The sequence below is a fragment of the Castor canadensis genome, chromosome X, assembly GCF_047511655.1.
Source record: "Castor canadensis chromosome X, mCasCan1.hap1v2, whole genome shotgun sequence".
Lineage (NCBI taxonomy): Eukaryota > Metazoa > Chordata > Mammalia > Rodentia > Castoridae > Castor > Castor canadensis.
In genome coordinates this window covers 92,175,918-92,191,716 of record NC_133405.1, presented here as the reverse complement: position 1 = coordinate 92,191,716, position 15,799 = coordinate 92,175,918, and the positions used below count along the sequence as shown (strand labels likewise).

General features: G+C 43.5%; 1 protein-coding gene across 3 annotated transcripts in view; it reads left to right on the top strand.

The window, feature by feature from the left end:
* The first annotated feature begins 5 nt into the window (after positions 1-5).
* The window catches only part of Smc1a (structural maintenance of chromosomes 1A), a 58,348-nt gene continuing 42,554 nt past the window's right edge, over positions 6-15,799 (top strand). For 2 of the 3 annotated variants that reach the window (XM_074063145.1, XM_074063143.1), the window contains exons 1-15: positions 6-204; positions 4,866-5,054; positions 5,164-5,276; positions 6,498-6,701; positions 6,793-7,031; positions 7,901-8,159; positions 8,240-8,380; positions 9,373-9,455; positions 9,588-9,795; positions 11,858-12,043; positions 12,135-12,314; positions 12,411-12,557; positions 12,653-12,790; positions 13,752-13,868; positions 13,972-14,078. In XM_074063145.1, the coding sequence (XP_073919246.1) occupies positions 96-204; positions 4,866-5,054; positions 5,164-5,276; positions 6,498-6,701; positions 6,793-7,031; positions 7,901-8,159; positions 8,240-8,380; positions 9,373-9,455; positions 9,588-9,795; positions 11,858-12,043; positions 12,135-12,314; positions 12,411-12,557; positions 12,653-12,790; positions 13,752-13,868; positions 13,972-14,078 (2,420 nt within the window). In that variant the 5' untranslated portion in view covers positions 6-95. Of the gene's footprint in view, positions 205-3,912; positions 3,971-4,865; positions 5,055-5,163; positions 5,277-6,497; positions 6,702-6,792; positions 7,032-7,900; positions 8,160-8,239; positions 8,381-9,372; positions 9,456-9,587; positions 9,796-11,857; positions 12,044-12,134; positions 12,315-12,410; positions 12,558-12,652; positions 12,791-13,751; positions 13,869-13,971; positions 14,079-15,799 lie in introns of those variants that run through there. The other variant, XM_074063144.1, reaches the window with a different exon arrangement.

Below are 15,799 nucleotides of genomic sequence, written 5' to 3'. Positions count from 1 at the left end.
CGTACGCCCGGCCTGCACTGCGGCATTTCCCGCGCTGGCTACATCAGTTCCCTGGCGTACGGCGCGGCCTCTTCTACGCCGGCGCCGCACCCGTCATGGGTTTCCTGAAACTGATTGAGATCGAGAACTTTAAGTCGTACAAGGGTCGACAGATTATCGGACCATTTCAGAGGTTCACCGCCATCATTGGACCCAATGGCTCTGGTGAGTTAAATCCAGCTGCGGCCTTGCTCACGTCCCTGTCTGGACCCTCTGTCCGGCGTCAGAGTAGTACAGTCCAGCCTATGCAATCTGAAACGTTGTTAATCCTAAAAGGTTCCTTGCCCTTCCTGAGGTGGAGTTCGATTCGGACCCGCTCTCTTCGAACATGTTCCTCAGGTTGCCTGAGTTTTGGGTGGTCCCCGCTCCGGATCGAATGGTACGGGCCAAATTGTACATTGCCCCGCCCACTGCCCCCTCCCGCCAAAAGAGGCGCGTCCCGAGCCAGCTGCCAAACTGCTTGCGGAGCGGCTCCCCGCCTGTTTGGCTGGTTTAGGCTTTCCACCCTTGTTTGACCCCTCTGGAAAATGTGAGACGGCTGGTAACTGCCATGGCCTCCGGTCCCAAACGGTACACTTCTGCTTCATCCCAGCGTCCCCTCCCGCCTCCCATTGGTACGCTCCAATTCCTTCCTTTTTACTTTTCTCCGGAGGCGGCACATTTGAATTTCGGACCCAGCGCTCCAGTCTTTAACAGTGCATGGGGTTCCGGCCCCCAACCTCAGAGATTGTTGCCTCGAACTTGCCCCTTTCCTACAACGGAAACCGTGAACTTGTTCGCTTGCCAAACTTGTTGTATGCTTTGATGTTTATCAAGAGTTGTTCGTGTTGTGGAACTAGCGGAGAATAGAATAAATCAAGTCCATACTCTCAGGAGAAGACTAAGAAGTAGAAAATAAGATAATCTAAGGCTGTCATAAATGCTGTGCAGGAAATGGTGTCCGGCTGATGTGGTAGAGTGATTTGGGTGGTGTCCTTAAGTGATTTGGGTGGGGAAAGAGCTCTATTTCATGTCTAAATTCGTCATTTCTAGATGGTACCCCATGGATTCCTCTCACCTACCCCCAGAAGTGGCCTGTTGTGAATCTCTCAGTGTTGAGCTGTCAAAGCTGTTTTTTTTTTTTTTTTGGCGGTACTTGGGGTTTGAACTCAGGGCCTTGCGTGTGTTAGGCACGCGGTTTCTCACTTGAACCACACATCCAGCCTTTTTGCTTTATGTATATTTTGAATAGGATCTAATGTTTATGCCCAAGCCCTACTGTCATCATCTTCTCTATGCTTCCGGCATAGCTAGAATGATAGGCGTGTGCCACTGCACCCAGCTTTTTAAAAAAATTGGTTCAGATGGAGATCTCTCAAACTTTTTTTGCCTGTTCTGGTCTCAAACCGAATCCTCCTGATACCGAGTATCTAGGACTTACAGACGTAAGCCACTGCCCCCAACTAGCTGAATAATTTTCTAGCCCGGGAGGCTGCCCTTGCTGTGATGTAGCTCATACTAAATTACCTCTTTGGAGTCTTGCCTTGGGTTTAACTCTCTGCATAGAGCAGGGTTTCTCAACATTGGCACTTCAGTTAGATATTTTGCTGTGTGGTTGGTCCTGTGCACTGATGTTTGGCAGCATCCCTGGACCCCACTCTCCAGGTATGACCATTAAAAATGTCTCCAGACATTGCCAAATGTCCTGGTGCAGGGCACAAAATCAAGCTCTTCTCAGTGGTTCTCATTTGAAAACCACTGATCTAGAGGGTTAATGTTTGGGGTTCTACCCAATTTTTTAGGATATTGGTGTTGTGGTCCCTGAAAAAGCCAGGATGCATCTCTTGGCATTCAGTTGTCTCTGTATATTTAGCTGCTCTGAAAAGGCCCTTCTCTCTCCCCCAACCCCCCTATTCTTCAAGGCCCACCTCTACTAGGCATTCCTTGATTTCCTCTTAGTTAATTGCTCTTCCTTTCTAGCACAGACACTTGATACACGTTGTTTATTTTCTCCATCTTGTGTTCATGGTTTATGTTTCTGTATCTTCATCACTGGTCTGTGAGTGCCTTAAAGAAGACATTCCTTGAAATGATTTATCAGTGTGCAGTTCATACTATTTATTATAAAAATGTTTACAGTACTGACTCTGAATAAAGAGGCTTTTGTTTGTGAGATGTTCTTTTTGTCCAGGGAGAAGACTAAAGGTTGGAAATTGGTGCCGAAAAGTCTGACTCCTGTTTTGTATGCTGCAGAATTTAGACTTGTGTTGGAGGTGTTTCATTTATTGAGTAGCTATTGTGTGTCAAGTTCTTTATTGAAGCTCTTTGCATTTATTTATTTTTTTGGTGGTACTGGGGTTTGAACTCAGGGTCTCATGCTTGCTAGGCAGGCGCTGTACCACTTGAGCACTTGAGCACCAGTCCTTTGCATTTATTTTATTTAAAAAAATTTGGGGGGGACCTGGAGGCATGGCTCAAGTGGTAGAGTATCTGCCTAGCAAGTGCCCTGAGTTCAAACCCCAGAATCGCCAAAGGGGAAAAAAATGGTGCTGGAGATTGAACCCAGAGCTTCATATACTGTCACTAAGCTAGATCCCCAACTTGCCCAAGATCTTAATCACTGTATTATACTATTGCCATGGAAGGACCATTTTTATGGTTGGGTAGAGCGGATTGGAAATCAGGTTCTCAGGTTAGTCATGTTTGGGAGAATCTTGAGATAGAAATCAAACTACACCTCTTTACCCTCTGACCCCAGTCTAAACTTTTTCTAAAGGTCTTTTTTTTTTTTAATTCTAAAATGAAGAAAGTAAAAACTTAACTCCACTACCAAATAGATGACCACTCCTTATGTTAAAAACCTTATGGATGAGCCTGGTGCCAGTGGCTCACTCCTGTAATCCTAGCTACTTGGGAGGCTGAGATTGGGAGGATCATGATTTGAGGCCAACCCAGGCAAATAGTTTGAGAGACCCCCCCCCAACCAAAATAACCAGAGCAAAATGAACTGGAGGTATGGCTTAAGCAGTAGGGCATCTGCTTTGTGAGTGCCTGCTTTGCAAATGTGAAGCCCTGAGTTCAAACCCCAGCCCCACCCAAAAAAACAAAAACCTTATTTATTTGTACAGCTGATACACAATATAAAATTCAAAAAAATTCCAAAGGACATACACTGTAAAAAGATTGTCCCTTGGCCTTAGCTATCTAGTTTCCCTATCAGAAGCAATCACTGTTACACCGTTTGCATTTTCTTTTCTTTCTTTTTTTTTTCAGTACTGGATTGAATTTAGGGCCTCATTCTTGCTAGGCAGGCACTCTACCACTTGAACCATGCCCCTAGCCCTCATTTTCATGTGTTTTTCTGTTCCTTTTCCTCTAAGTTTTTATTATGAACATTTACAGACATGTATGTGTTTTGCTTAATCATTTGAAAATAAATTACAGACTTAATGACATTTCACCCCTAAGTGCTTTGGCATTCGTGTCCTAAAATCACCATTCTCCTGTATTACCACTATTCCATTATCACAAGTAAGAACACTGATTTCCTTATGTTATCAATTATCTAGTTTTTTTAATTCAAGCTTCCTGAATTGCTCCCCGAAATGTCTTTTGGTAGCTTGTGGAACCAGTTCATCCTCTGAAACTGGATATGGTGGTACACTCTTGTAAATCCCAGCACTTGGGAAACTGAGGAAGGAGGATCATGAGTTTGAGACTAGCCTGGGCTACATATTTGAGATCCTGTCTCAAAAAAAAAAAAAGAAAGAAAAAGAAAAAGAAAAAAAATTCACCTTAAAAAAAACCAAAATGTTCATGCCCTGTATTTGCTTATTGTGTCAGTAATCTGTGATCTAGAATGGTTCTTCCAACCTTTCCTTTTAGACATTGACTTATTTTTTTATTTTCATGTTTTGCAGTGTTGGGGATCAAACCTGGGGCCTTGCATATGGTAGGCAAGCACTATGCCTCTGAACTATATCCTCCTAGTACAGTCATTGAATTTCTGAAAAGACCAGGCCACTTGTCTTAGAACATCCAACAATTTGTGTTTGTCCAAAGGTTTTCTCATGGTATTATTTACAAAGTTCCTCTGTCTGCTGTATTTCCTAGAAGATTCCAGTTAAATGTTTTGGCAAGATACTTCATAGCTTATGCTTTGTATTTCATATTGTATTATAACTACAATATACCCTTTTAAAACTTGTGTAAGACACTTATAAAATTTATGATATTAACCACTTTTAAGTATACAGTTCAGTAGTGTTAAATGTATTCACATTATTGTGCAACACATCTCCAGAACTTCTTCATCTTTCAACTGAAATTCTATACCCATTTAAAACACACACACACAATCATTTCCCCTTTCTTTTCAGCCTTTTTGTTTGTGCATTGTAGTTTAAAATCAGACTTTTATATCTTGCTTGTTTTACTTATTATTGGCATTTCCCCATGGTACTAAAAGGTTGTAGAACAATCCATTTTATGAATATACTATTGCCTTAGATGGAGTTTTCGTTTCTAAGTCTTTGACCCAGAAGTTTGGTAGGCCCCAGTTTTTTGTTGTTGTTGTTTTGTTTTTAGGTAGGATCTCATTGTGCAATTTAGGCTAGGGTGGAACTTGAAATCCTCCTGCCTGAGTCTCCCAAGTGCTGGGATAACAAGTGTGCACCACCATGCCTAGCAGGACCCGGTTTTTATGAGGGAAGAAGAGTACTCTCTCCATTAGTTTGAGCACTGAGTGATTAGAGGACATTTCTTGTCTCCATATTTTCTTTATTCTGTTTTTTTTCCCCTTTTCCTTCCTGACTTTCCCTCCCCTGCTTTGTCCTCTCCTCCCTTAGGTAAGTCAAATCTCATGGATGCCATCAGCTTTGTGCTAGGTGAAAAAACCAGCAACCTGCGGGTAAAGACCCTACGGGATCTGATCCATGGAGCTCCTGTGGGCAAGCCAGCTGCCAATCGGGCCTTTGTCAGCATGGTCTATTCTGAGGAGGGTGCTGAGGACCGCACCTTTGCCCGTGTCATTGTAGGTGGGTATGGCTGCTCAGAAAACTCTCCTTGAGTCCTAGGAGGTGGTTAGACTCGTTTCTGGGATAGGAGGGAGGCCTGATCCTCATTGACTCATTTATTGTCTTGTAGGAGGTTCCTCTGAGTACAAGATCAACAACAAAGTGGTCCAGCTACATGAATATAGTGAGGAGTTAGAGAAGTTGGGCATTCTCATCAAAGCTCGTAACTTCCTCGTCTTCCAGGTGGGCATTTTTGCTTGCTTGTTTTGTTTGCTTTTGGCGGTACTGGGGATTGAACTCAGGGCCTTGTGCTTGTAAGGTAAGTGCTCTACCACTTGAACCATGCCTCCAGCCCCCTCAGGTGGACATTTTTAAGTTACTTGCTGTCTGTTTTTGTTTTTGTTTTTTTTTAAGCCCTTGTCCTATCCCCACTGGGCCTGTTCCATCTCAGGCTTCATCATCTCTTTCGTGGACTAATGTAGCACCTTCCTCAGTGAACTTCTTGATTCCATTCTGGCCCCTTCTAACTTATCCCCTAGGCCAGGTTTATTTTATAAGGACACAGACTGTTGTTCCCCCGCCCCCTTTCTTTCCTTAAAGCATTTAAGTAATTCTTTCTTGCCTTGTGATGGTTGTTCTCAAATTATAGTTCCCAGACCAGCAATATCAGCACCACCTGGGAATGTGTTGCAGATTCACATCTTAGGCCCTATTCTACATCTGTGGGCTGAAGAGACTGTGGGGTAGGGTCTGTACAGCAGTTTGTGTTTTACCAAGCTCTCTAGGTTATTATGACGCCTGCTGAAGTTTGAGAATGACTGCCTTAGGATGAAAAACTAAACTCCTAAGCTTGTTATTCAGAAAACTATCATTTGGTTCTTGCCTGCCTACCTTACTAGCTTCATTTGTTTTTCCCCTCCAGCCTTGTTAAACCATTTGCAGTGCATGTTAATTTTCCTTTACGTAGACTCATGGAATAACTTTTCTCTCTTAATGATTTTCTCTCTCGTCTTTCCTTTTTCTTTTTTTTTTTAATGTGCTGGGTATCGAATCCAGAGCCTCTAACATGCTAAGCAAGTACTTTACCCTTAAGCTATTTCCCCAACCCCCTCTCTTAGTTTCATGGTTAGTTTTTCCCCATCTTCCAAAGTCAGCTTAGATGTCACCTGTGGGAAGCCTCCCCAGGTAAACATCCCTACCAGTCTCTACCCACCAAGCTTTATTTAGTCTTTTTTCCTGTGCTCCTTCTATCACTGTGTATAACATACTATGTTTGTCTCTTTTGCTCCCCATGCTCCTAAAAGCAGACAATGTGCCCTTAAAGCCCAGTGTGAAATATGGCACTTGTGTGTGTGTGTGTTGGGAGGGGTATTTGTGAACTTTTTCTGAATGAATGAGTGCAAGTGTGAAGAGAGAACTGAGCTAGTTAGCATCTAAATGGAAGAGTGTTTTGATCTTTATTAGGGTGCTGTGGAGTCTATTGCTATGAAGAACCCCAAAGAGAGGACAGCTCTATTTGAAGAGATCAGTCGCTCTGGGGAGCTGGCACAAGAGTATGACAAACGAAAGAAGGAAATGGTGAAGGCTGAAGAGGACACACAGTTTAATTACCACCGCAAGAAAAATATTGCAGCTGAACGTAAAGAGGCCAAACAGGAGAAAGAAGAGGTAGGTGACCAGGCTGCCTCTTGGATCTGAGGGGTCAGGATGGAGTCAGTGCCTTACTGATGCACCCCTCCTCCCATTCCCATTTGCACAGGCCGACCGTTACCAGCGCTTGAAGGATGAGGTGGTACGAGCTCAGGTACAATTGCAGCTCTTCAAACTTTACCATAATGAAGTGGAAATTGAGAAGCTCAACAAGGAACTAGCTTCTAAGAACAAGGAGATTGAGAAGGACAAGAAGCGTATGGATAAAGTAGAGGATGAGCTGAAGGAGAAGAAGAAGGAACTGGGCAAAATGATGCGCGAGCAGCAGCAGATTGAGAAGGAAATCAAGTAAGAGGCAGACCTGGGCCTGTAACTTGTGGGAAACCAAGAGACTATGCTGTTCCCTAGGGCTCCTCTGAGCCTAGAGTTCAATGGCTATATTAATTTTTCTATCTTCCCTTTGGCTTGCTTTGGCCAGAGTGAGGCACATATCTTGACTTGCATTTATTTATTTTTTGCAGTACTCAGGTTTTGAACTCAGGGCCTCACACTTGCTAGGCAGGCGCTCTACCACTTGAGCCACTCCACCAGCCCTGTTTTGTGTTGGGTATTTTCAAGATCAGGTCTCACAAACTATATACCCAGACTGTCTTTGAACCACAATCCTCCTGATCTCTTCCTTAGGAGTACCTAGGATTGCGGGTGTGAGCCACTGGCATTCAGCTTTTGACTTGCATTTAATACAGACAGAATATTTAAGTACCCAGGCTCTGGTAAATAGGTAGTCAGAAGAGGGAGAACATGAGAGGAGTAGTAGCCTTGCCAAGTGAGAGAAAGCAATGGGAAGTGCAAACACTAGAATGTCAAGGAAGGCTGACCTGGAAGATGAACACTGAATCTAGAAGCTTAAACAAGGATTTGAAATAGATCTGATGGGGGACAAATGAGAGGACTGGCCTGATGGGTTAAGGCAAGGGATGTAGATTTGCCTTATGGAGTGGCTGGAATGCCAGGCTGAAGCTGTGGGTTCCAGGGAATAGTCAGACTGCTCCTTTTTTTGAGGATCTATGGGGCATCAGGCCTTTGTTCTTTAAAGCAATTTCCTGAGGTTGTCTGGGGGCGGGGAACTGAGGTTCCCCTTTCTTTGTATAAAAAAAAAACTAGGATCTCTGTCCTCCATAGTCCTGACTGGTTGTCCCCTTTCCCTCTGGCAAAAGAGAGAAGGACTCAGAACTGAATCAGAAGCGGCCTCAGTACATCAAAGCAAAGGAGAATACCTCCCACAAAATCAAGAAACTGGAAGCAGCTAAGAAGTCTCTGCAGAATGCTCAGAAACATTACAAGAAGCGTAAAGGTGACATGGATGAGCTGGAGAAGGAGATGCTATCAGTGGAGAAGGCCCGGCAGGAGTTCGAAGAACGGATGGAAGAGGAGAGTCAGAGCCAGGGCAGAGACTTGACCCTGGAGGAGAATCAGGTAAGCCCTGGAAGGAGTTAGTGGAGAAGACTAATATGGGCTGACTTAGTCATCTCTGTCCTTCCTTGTCCCTGACACAGGTGAAAAAATATCACCGGTTGAAAGAAGAAGCCAGCAAGAGAGCAGCTACTTTGGCCCAGGAGCTGGAGAAGTTTAATCGGGACCAGAAAGCTGATCAGGACCGTCTGGATCTGGAAGAGCGAAAGAAAGTAGAGACAGAGGTAGGCAAGAGTTAACAAGATTAGGGCCAGGGGTATAGTTCAGTGGCAGACTGTCTGCTTAGCATATGTAAGTCCTTGGGTTCAATCTTTAGTACCAAAAATAAACAAACAAAGCAAAAGATCAGGAATAATAGTTCTTAGAAAAGGAAATAATGATACCTGATAGTGACAGTAGCTCATAGCTATTGAGCACTTATTGTGTGCTAGGTATTGTTTTTCACGTATATTTTCTCATTTAATTCTTCATTTGTGACACTACCTTTATGGAGCGGTTACTGTTATCCTCAATTTCCAAATGTGGAAATTATAGCACAGAGATGAAGTAATTTGCCTGAGGTTGCATAGTTACTCAGCAACAGAACCAGGATATGAACCTGAGCAGTGCAGTGTAGCTCTAAAGCTCACACTCTTACCAAGTGTACTTTACTTACTGCATCTCTCAATAATAATGATAGAAAGTTATATTACCCCCAAGCACCTACATTAAATATTTAAAAGAATGTGGTAGGTATTAATATTAATAGCTACCCTGTATTAAGTACTTAATATATCCTATGAAGTGGAAATCACCCACATTTTACAGACGAGAAGATAGAGAGGTTCAGAACAAGCTGTGAAGCTTTACTTTGCCTTGGTTTAAGCCTTTGTGATTAAGAAACCATGACCGATTTTGGAGCCCTGGGAGTCCTCCATCCGTTAGCAGACCAAACTGGACACTATATCACTATATGTGTATGTGTGTCTGCTTTTTTTTGGAGCGGGGGCAGTACTAGGGATTGAACTCAGGGCTTCATGCTTACTAGACAAGTGCTCTACCATTTGAGTCATACCCTAATTTAATGTGTCTGCTTTTTAGAAGGCCTCTGCATTAGTGACAGATTCTCCTGTTGGGCTCTTGGATGAGTAGACACATAAGGAGTGTAATCCAGGGCCTCATGGTTTTAGAATTAACTGGTTCAGTCCCTGGTGATAGAATATTATTTGTTACCCAGGCCAAGATCAAGCAAAAGCTGCGAGAGATTGAAGAGAATCAGAAACGGATTGAGAAGCTGGAGGAATACATTACCACTAGCAAGTATGTGTCTCCTGCAACTTTCCCTTCTTCTGTGCTTGTGTTTCCATGTCTGTCCTGCTCCTCTTCAGAAAGAACTACCAGAGTTCCTCAGCTTGGAATATTGTATAACTCCTGTGTTCTGTCGTGTTATAGACAGTCCCTTGAGGAGCAGAAGAAGTTGGAAGGAGAGCTGACAGAGGAGGTAGAGATGGCCAAACGGCGTATTGATGAGATCAATAAGGAGCTGAACCAGGTGATGGAGCAGCTGGGGGATGCCCGCATTGACCGCCAGGAAAGTAGCCGCCAGCAGCGAAAGGCAGAGATAATGGAAAGCATCAAACGCCTTTACCCTGGCTCTGTGGTAAGACTGGAGAGGGGTTTCTTTCCCTGAGCACTTACTTACATCCACTGTCATATGCTTTTCCCAGCAGTTCTGTGAGGATAGAGTTGCTAATCCTACTTTTATAGCTGGGGAAACTGCAACTCAGAGAGGTTAAATGACTTGCCCAAAGAAGCACAGCTTATCAGTAAAATACCTATAATTCAGACCCAATTTATTTGACTTCTAAGCTTAATTTTTTGGTGGGGCTGGGGTTTGAACTCAGAGTTTTGTTTCTGAAAGGCAGGCACTCTACTGCTTGAGCCATACCTCCAGCCCATTTTGTTCTGGTTATTTTGAAGATGGGGTCTTGCAAACTCTTTACCTGGGCTGGTCTTGAAGCACGATCCTCCAAATCTGTCTCCCAAGTAGCTAGGATTATAGGTATGAGCTACTGGCGCCTGGCAAGCTTAATGTTCACTACACCAGTCACATCTTCCTGAAGGGTTTGTCTCATGTCCCCTCCTCTGTGGGGAATGGAGAGGCTAAGGAAAACTTTGGAAAGGGGAGAGACCACAGGTTTGAAATTGATCTTCAAGGAAGTAGCTCTGTGCATTAGCTTTTAGGGACACCCTGGACTTTGATCTCTTGCCCTCTTCCACCAATTTCTGAGTTCCCAGGTTCCCTGAATAGTATCCTTCTGTATTGTCCTGACCCTGGCTTCAACTTAGTTTGATTCCACAAATATTTCCTGATCACTGCTAGGAAAGTAAGTACAAATTAAAGTTAGTTTTTGTCATTGAAGATATTTGCCCTTGATAGTTCTTAGGGAATCATGCTTGGTTTTGGGAGTTAGGGGAAAGGAACTGGTGAAAGATTTATTTGGGGGCCGGAGGCATGGTTCAAGCCGTAGAGCACCTGCCCAATAAGCATGAGGCCCTGAGTTCAAACCCCAGTGCCACCACCACCAAAAAAAAGATTTGTTGAGTGCTTATGAGAATTTGCAATAAACATTATCTAAGGCATAGTGCCAGGGTGGCACTGGTCTATGAAATGGTAAAAGTTATGTTTGGAAAGGTGGATTCAGACATGACTGCCTGAAGTTGTTGTTTCATGCTGTGAAGGAACCTATGTTCATCTCTGAGTTAGGAAAAAAACAAAGTACTTTTGCTACTCTCAAACAATGCAGCACTTTTTCTTTTTTTGGTGGGACTGGGGTTCCACTCAGGTCCTCACACTTGGTAAGCAGGCACTCTACCACTTGAGCCACTCCTTCAGCCCTTGCTTTGGTCTTTCTAGTGATTAGCTCTTATCCTAAAGCTACCTAAGAGTGGCCAGTGATCTGTCAACTCATTATCACTCCAATTTTTGGAGCTGTGCATCAGGAATCGGGGTCTAAGACTGAATGTATATTTCACAATATTATAATCCACTCCTGGTCTTTGAATACAGATCCCTTATATCAAAACAATTAAATAAATCAAGAGATACTGGCACATTACTAGACTCATATTCAGTCATTAATTTGCAATCTAGTTTATCATCATATCAAATGAAAATGTCTCCTGGGGTGAGGCCACTCAGGTTTGTAGGCTCCCACTCAATCTTGTTACGTTTCAAAAGAAGGAATATTCTTGGGAAACTTAAAGGTAAAGCTTCACCCTTTTGGCCATCTGGTATAATTGAGCTAAGAGACAATGTTATCTCTTGCTTTGAGCCTCTTTCAAAGTGTTAATATAATATCGGGTTTTTCTTACTACATAAGCTGTTTATTCCTTTACCCTCCTCTTATCCAAACTTTTCTACCTTTGAAAGGAACATTAGGATTGGCCACTGTGGTGGTGTAGGTCACAGGTAGCAATACTAGTCTAGCAAGTGCCTGTCCTCAGTCTATTCCAATTCACTTAGGATTGGGTTACACAGGTAACCCAATCTTAGGATTGGGTTACAGCTAGCAGGCTAGCTTGACCACTGCGCAGTATAGTTGTATTCATTGTTCCTGATACGGATTTTAGCCTGCCCTTCTTTGTGAACTGGTAATTGGGATTCCTGAGCCAGCTCCTAAAAGTCTCATGTTTCAGTTTTTCCTTCCTCCTTTTTTCAGTATGGCCGCCTCATTGACCTCTGCCAGCCCACACAAAAGAAATACCAGATTGCTGTGACCAAGGTTTTGGGCAAGAACATGGATGCCATTATTGTAGACTCAGAGAAGACAGGCCGAGATTGTATTCAGTATATCAAGGAGCAGCGTGGGGAGCCTGAGACTTTCTTGCCTCTTGACTACCTGGAGGTAAGGCTTGTGGGGAATGTTCAAGGCAGTGTTTGAGGGCCCCTCCTCTTTGCTGTCTGTCTTTTGCCACTTACTGAGCTTCTCTCCACAGGTGAAACCTACAGATGAGAAACTCCGGGAGCTGAAGGGGGCCAAGCTAGTGATTGATGTGATTCGCTATGAGCCACCTCACATCAAAAAAGCCCTGCAGTATGCTTGTGGCAATGCCCTTGTCTGTGACAATGTGGAGGATGCCCGTCGCATTGCCTTTGGAGGCCATCAGCGCCACAAGGTGTGGATTCCCTTTCCCAGGTTGGAGCTGGACAGGCTCAGTACTGGAGAGTCTCATGTTCAGCTTCTCTTGTTTTCTTCTCCCTACTGTGTATAGACAGTGGCACTGGATGGGACCCTATTTCAGAAGTCAGGAGTCATCTCTGGTGGGGCCAGTGACCTGAAGGCCAAGGCACGGCGCTGGGATGAAAAAGCTGTAGACAAGTTGAAAGAGAAGAAGGAGCGATTGACTGAGGAGCTGAAAGTAAGCTATGGGCAGAACTGGTCCTTAGGTGTGGGAGTCCTGAGCCCAGATTGGCCACCTTCTTACCACCTCCTCTCCTTTCTTGTCAATTTCAGGAACAGATGAAGGCAAAGCGGAAAGAGGCAGAGCTGCGTCAGGTGCAGTCTCAGGCCCATGGACTGCAGATGCGGCTCAAGTACTCACAGAGTGATCTGGAACAGACAAAGACAAGACATCTGGCCCTGAATCTCCAGGTGGGGCCTGACCTATAATCATGTCCTCCAAAGGCCATCCTCACATTCCTAGCCTAGGTTTCTCTGGCAGATAAGGATCTTGTTCCACTCTTTCCTCCCAGCCTGTTCCAGGAACAAAGGATAGCATAGTCAGCAGCCAGGGGTTCAGATCTTGACCCAGCCATGTTTATGATATTAGACACCTTACTTAAACTCTCAGTGTCAGTTTTCTTATCTTTATAAAATGGGAATTAGTATCTACTTTATAGGGTCATTGCAAGATGGAATGAGTTAATACCTATAAAGAGCTTACAGTAAGTACTCAGTAAATGTCAGGAAATGTTTCAATTCTTAAAGTGAATTGAAAGTGAGCTACAAAGTTGGGCATGGTGGTGCACACCTGTATTCCCAACACTTGAGAAACTAAGGCAGGAGGGTTGAGAGTTTGAGGCCAGCCTGGGCTACATAGCAAGACACCCCCCGCCACCGCCCGCCAAAAAAAAAAAGAAAAAAAAAGAAAGAAAGAAAAGAAAAAAGAAAGTAATTTTAGACCCTGTTGGTGGAGGTATTATTCTAGGTATATTAATTTGTTGTGTTTTTTGTTTGTTTTTTTAATTATCAGGTGCTTCCCCGTTTACCCTAGAGGTGTTATATAATATCTAGTGCGTGTGTGTGTATAATTTTACCCTTTTGTTAAAAAGCCTGAATTCTAAAACATACTTGGTTCCAGGAGTTGTAGATAAGAGAGTATAGACCTATAACTAGTGATGTTTACTGTGTGCTCAGCATTGGCTGAACTTGAGGCTAGGGAAGCCATTTAATGGCTCCAGTGAGAGATTTTAGAGACTAGGGAAATGATGCTAAGTCAGGTTTTCTCAGTGTGTGGAGAGCTTGCCCTTCCTGACCATGGGGCTGGTATTGTCAAGGTATCTCTTTTCCTCCAAGGAGCCTGATCTTTTATTTTTCAACACGTTGCATTTAGGAAAAGTCCAAGCTGGAGAGTGAGCTGGCCAACTTTGGGCCTCGCATTAATGATATCAAGAGAATCATCCAGAGCCGAGAGAGGGAAATGAAAGACTTGAAGGAGAAGATGAACCAGGTTGGTAAGGGGTGAGCCATGCTAGCATGTGCTCCAGGGCAAGATGGGTTGGAAGCAGGCTCTGACCAAGAGGATTTCTGTTCTTTCTGACTTCTTCCCTCAGGTAGAAGATGAGGTGTTTGAAGAGTTTTGCAGGGAGATAGGTGTGCGCAACATCCGGGAGTTTGAAGAAGAAAAGGTGAAGCGGCAGAATGAAATTGCCAAGAAGCGGTAGGTGGGAGAATTGCTAGACGATACTGGGGTACTTTTGATTGAGCCTCCAGCCTGGTGTTCCTTGAAAGTCAGGTGCTGTTGAAAAGCAGGGACCAACTCTTAGAACAATAGTAATTTATTGTACATAGACCTTAAAGAACAGGGGAATTAGGGAGGTAGTGTGACATAGGATATCGGATAAGAGTGCCAGCTTTAAATTTAGTTTACCTGGATTAAAATCACAGGTTCACAACTCATTATCTTGGGTACCAACTTGACTTTTCTAAGCCACAGTTTCTATAAAATAGGATAATAATACCTATCTTGTGGCATTTGGGGGATGATCAGATGGAATAATCCTTGTGAAGTATTTAGCATAATACTTAGTACCTACTAAGAACAGTAAATATTATTATTTTGTCATTATACTGGTGTGTGGGGGGGGGGCCGGGGGAGATGGAAAGAAGTTCTGGCTTGGAAAAATAGCCAGAACATAATAAGCTTCTCTTTTCTTCCTCATTTTAGTTTATTCGTTTATTCAATAAGCCTTTCTTGAGCACCTACCTTGTGCCAGGTTGTCCTGTGTTAGATATTGGAGAGGGTGGGGACATGAAGGTAAGATAGCGATGAGTATGACGTAGTCACCGTTGAAAGGAGATCACCTCCTGGACCGTGGGTCTCAGTCAACAGTTCATCTAACCATTCACTCATGTAGTAAATATTCATCATTTTCCTACCCTCAAACCAGGCTCAAAGGATATAGAATTGAATCAGAGGCTGTGTCTTTCCTCAGGGAAATTATAGAGTACTTGGGAAAATTTTCAGAACAGTGATTGGTATCATTAAGGTAGATGCAAAATACATCTACCAAGGAACTACAAATCAGTAAGAGGAAAAATAAAAATAAGAAACCCATTGGAAACATGAGCAGAGAATATTCATAAAAAGAAAAATTGAATAGCTTAGAACTTTAGAAATTGATGTTCGTATTTATTTTTTTAATGGGATTGGGTGTTTTTTTCCTTAGGGTTTAAACTCACAGATTTGCAAGTGCGAGGCAGGCTCTCTACCGCTTGAGCCATGTCTCCAGCCTGGAACTGGGGTTTTGCCTCAGGGGCTCACACTTGCAAAGCAGGTGCTCTACTGCTTGAGCCACACCTAGTCCATTTTATTCTGGTTATTTTGGAAATGGGGTGTCATGAGCTTTTTGTCTGGGCTGGCCTTGAACTATAGTCCTCCCAATCTCAGCCTCCCTCAGAGCTAGTATTATAGCTCTGAGCCACTGACACCCAGCATGTTCAATTTCTTCCTGTTTTGGGGGGGAGGGTAGGATTGGGGTTTGAACTCAGGGCCTCATTCTTGCTAGGCAGGCACTCTATCACTTGAGCCACTCCACCAGCCCTTTTCTGTGTTGGGTTTTTCGAGAAAGGGTTTTGAAAACTATTTGACCAGACTGGCCATTTTTGAGTCCTTGGCCCCTATTTTCTCCTGATCTCTGCCTCCTAAGTAGCTAGGATTACAGGTGTGAGCAAGGATATACATTTTTAGGGTGTATGTGTGTATGTCACTTTGAGATACATAGTCACAGTAGGAGAGGTAATGGCTGTGGAATTTGGTGATTGAAATGAAGTAGACAAGGGAACAGTCTTCATAACAGTGATGATAAGTATGTTATGAGCCCTGGGATTTAACTCAACTTTTGATAAGTATGTTATGAGCCCTGGGATTTAACTCAACTT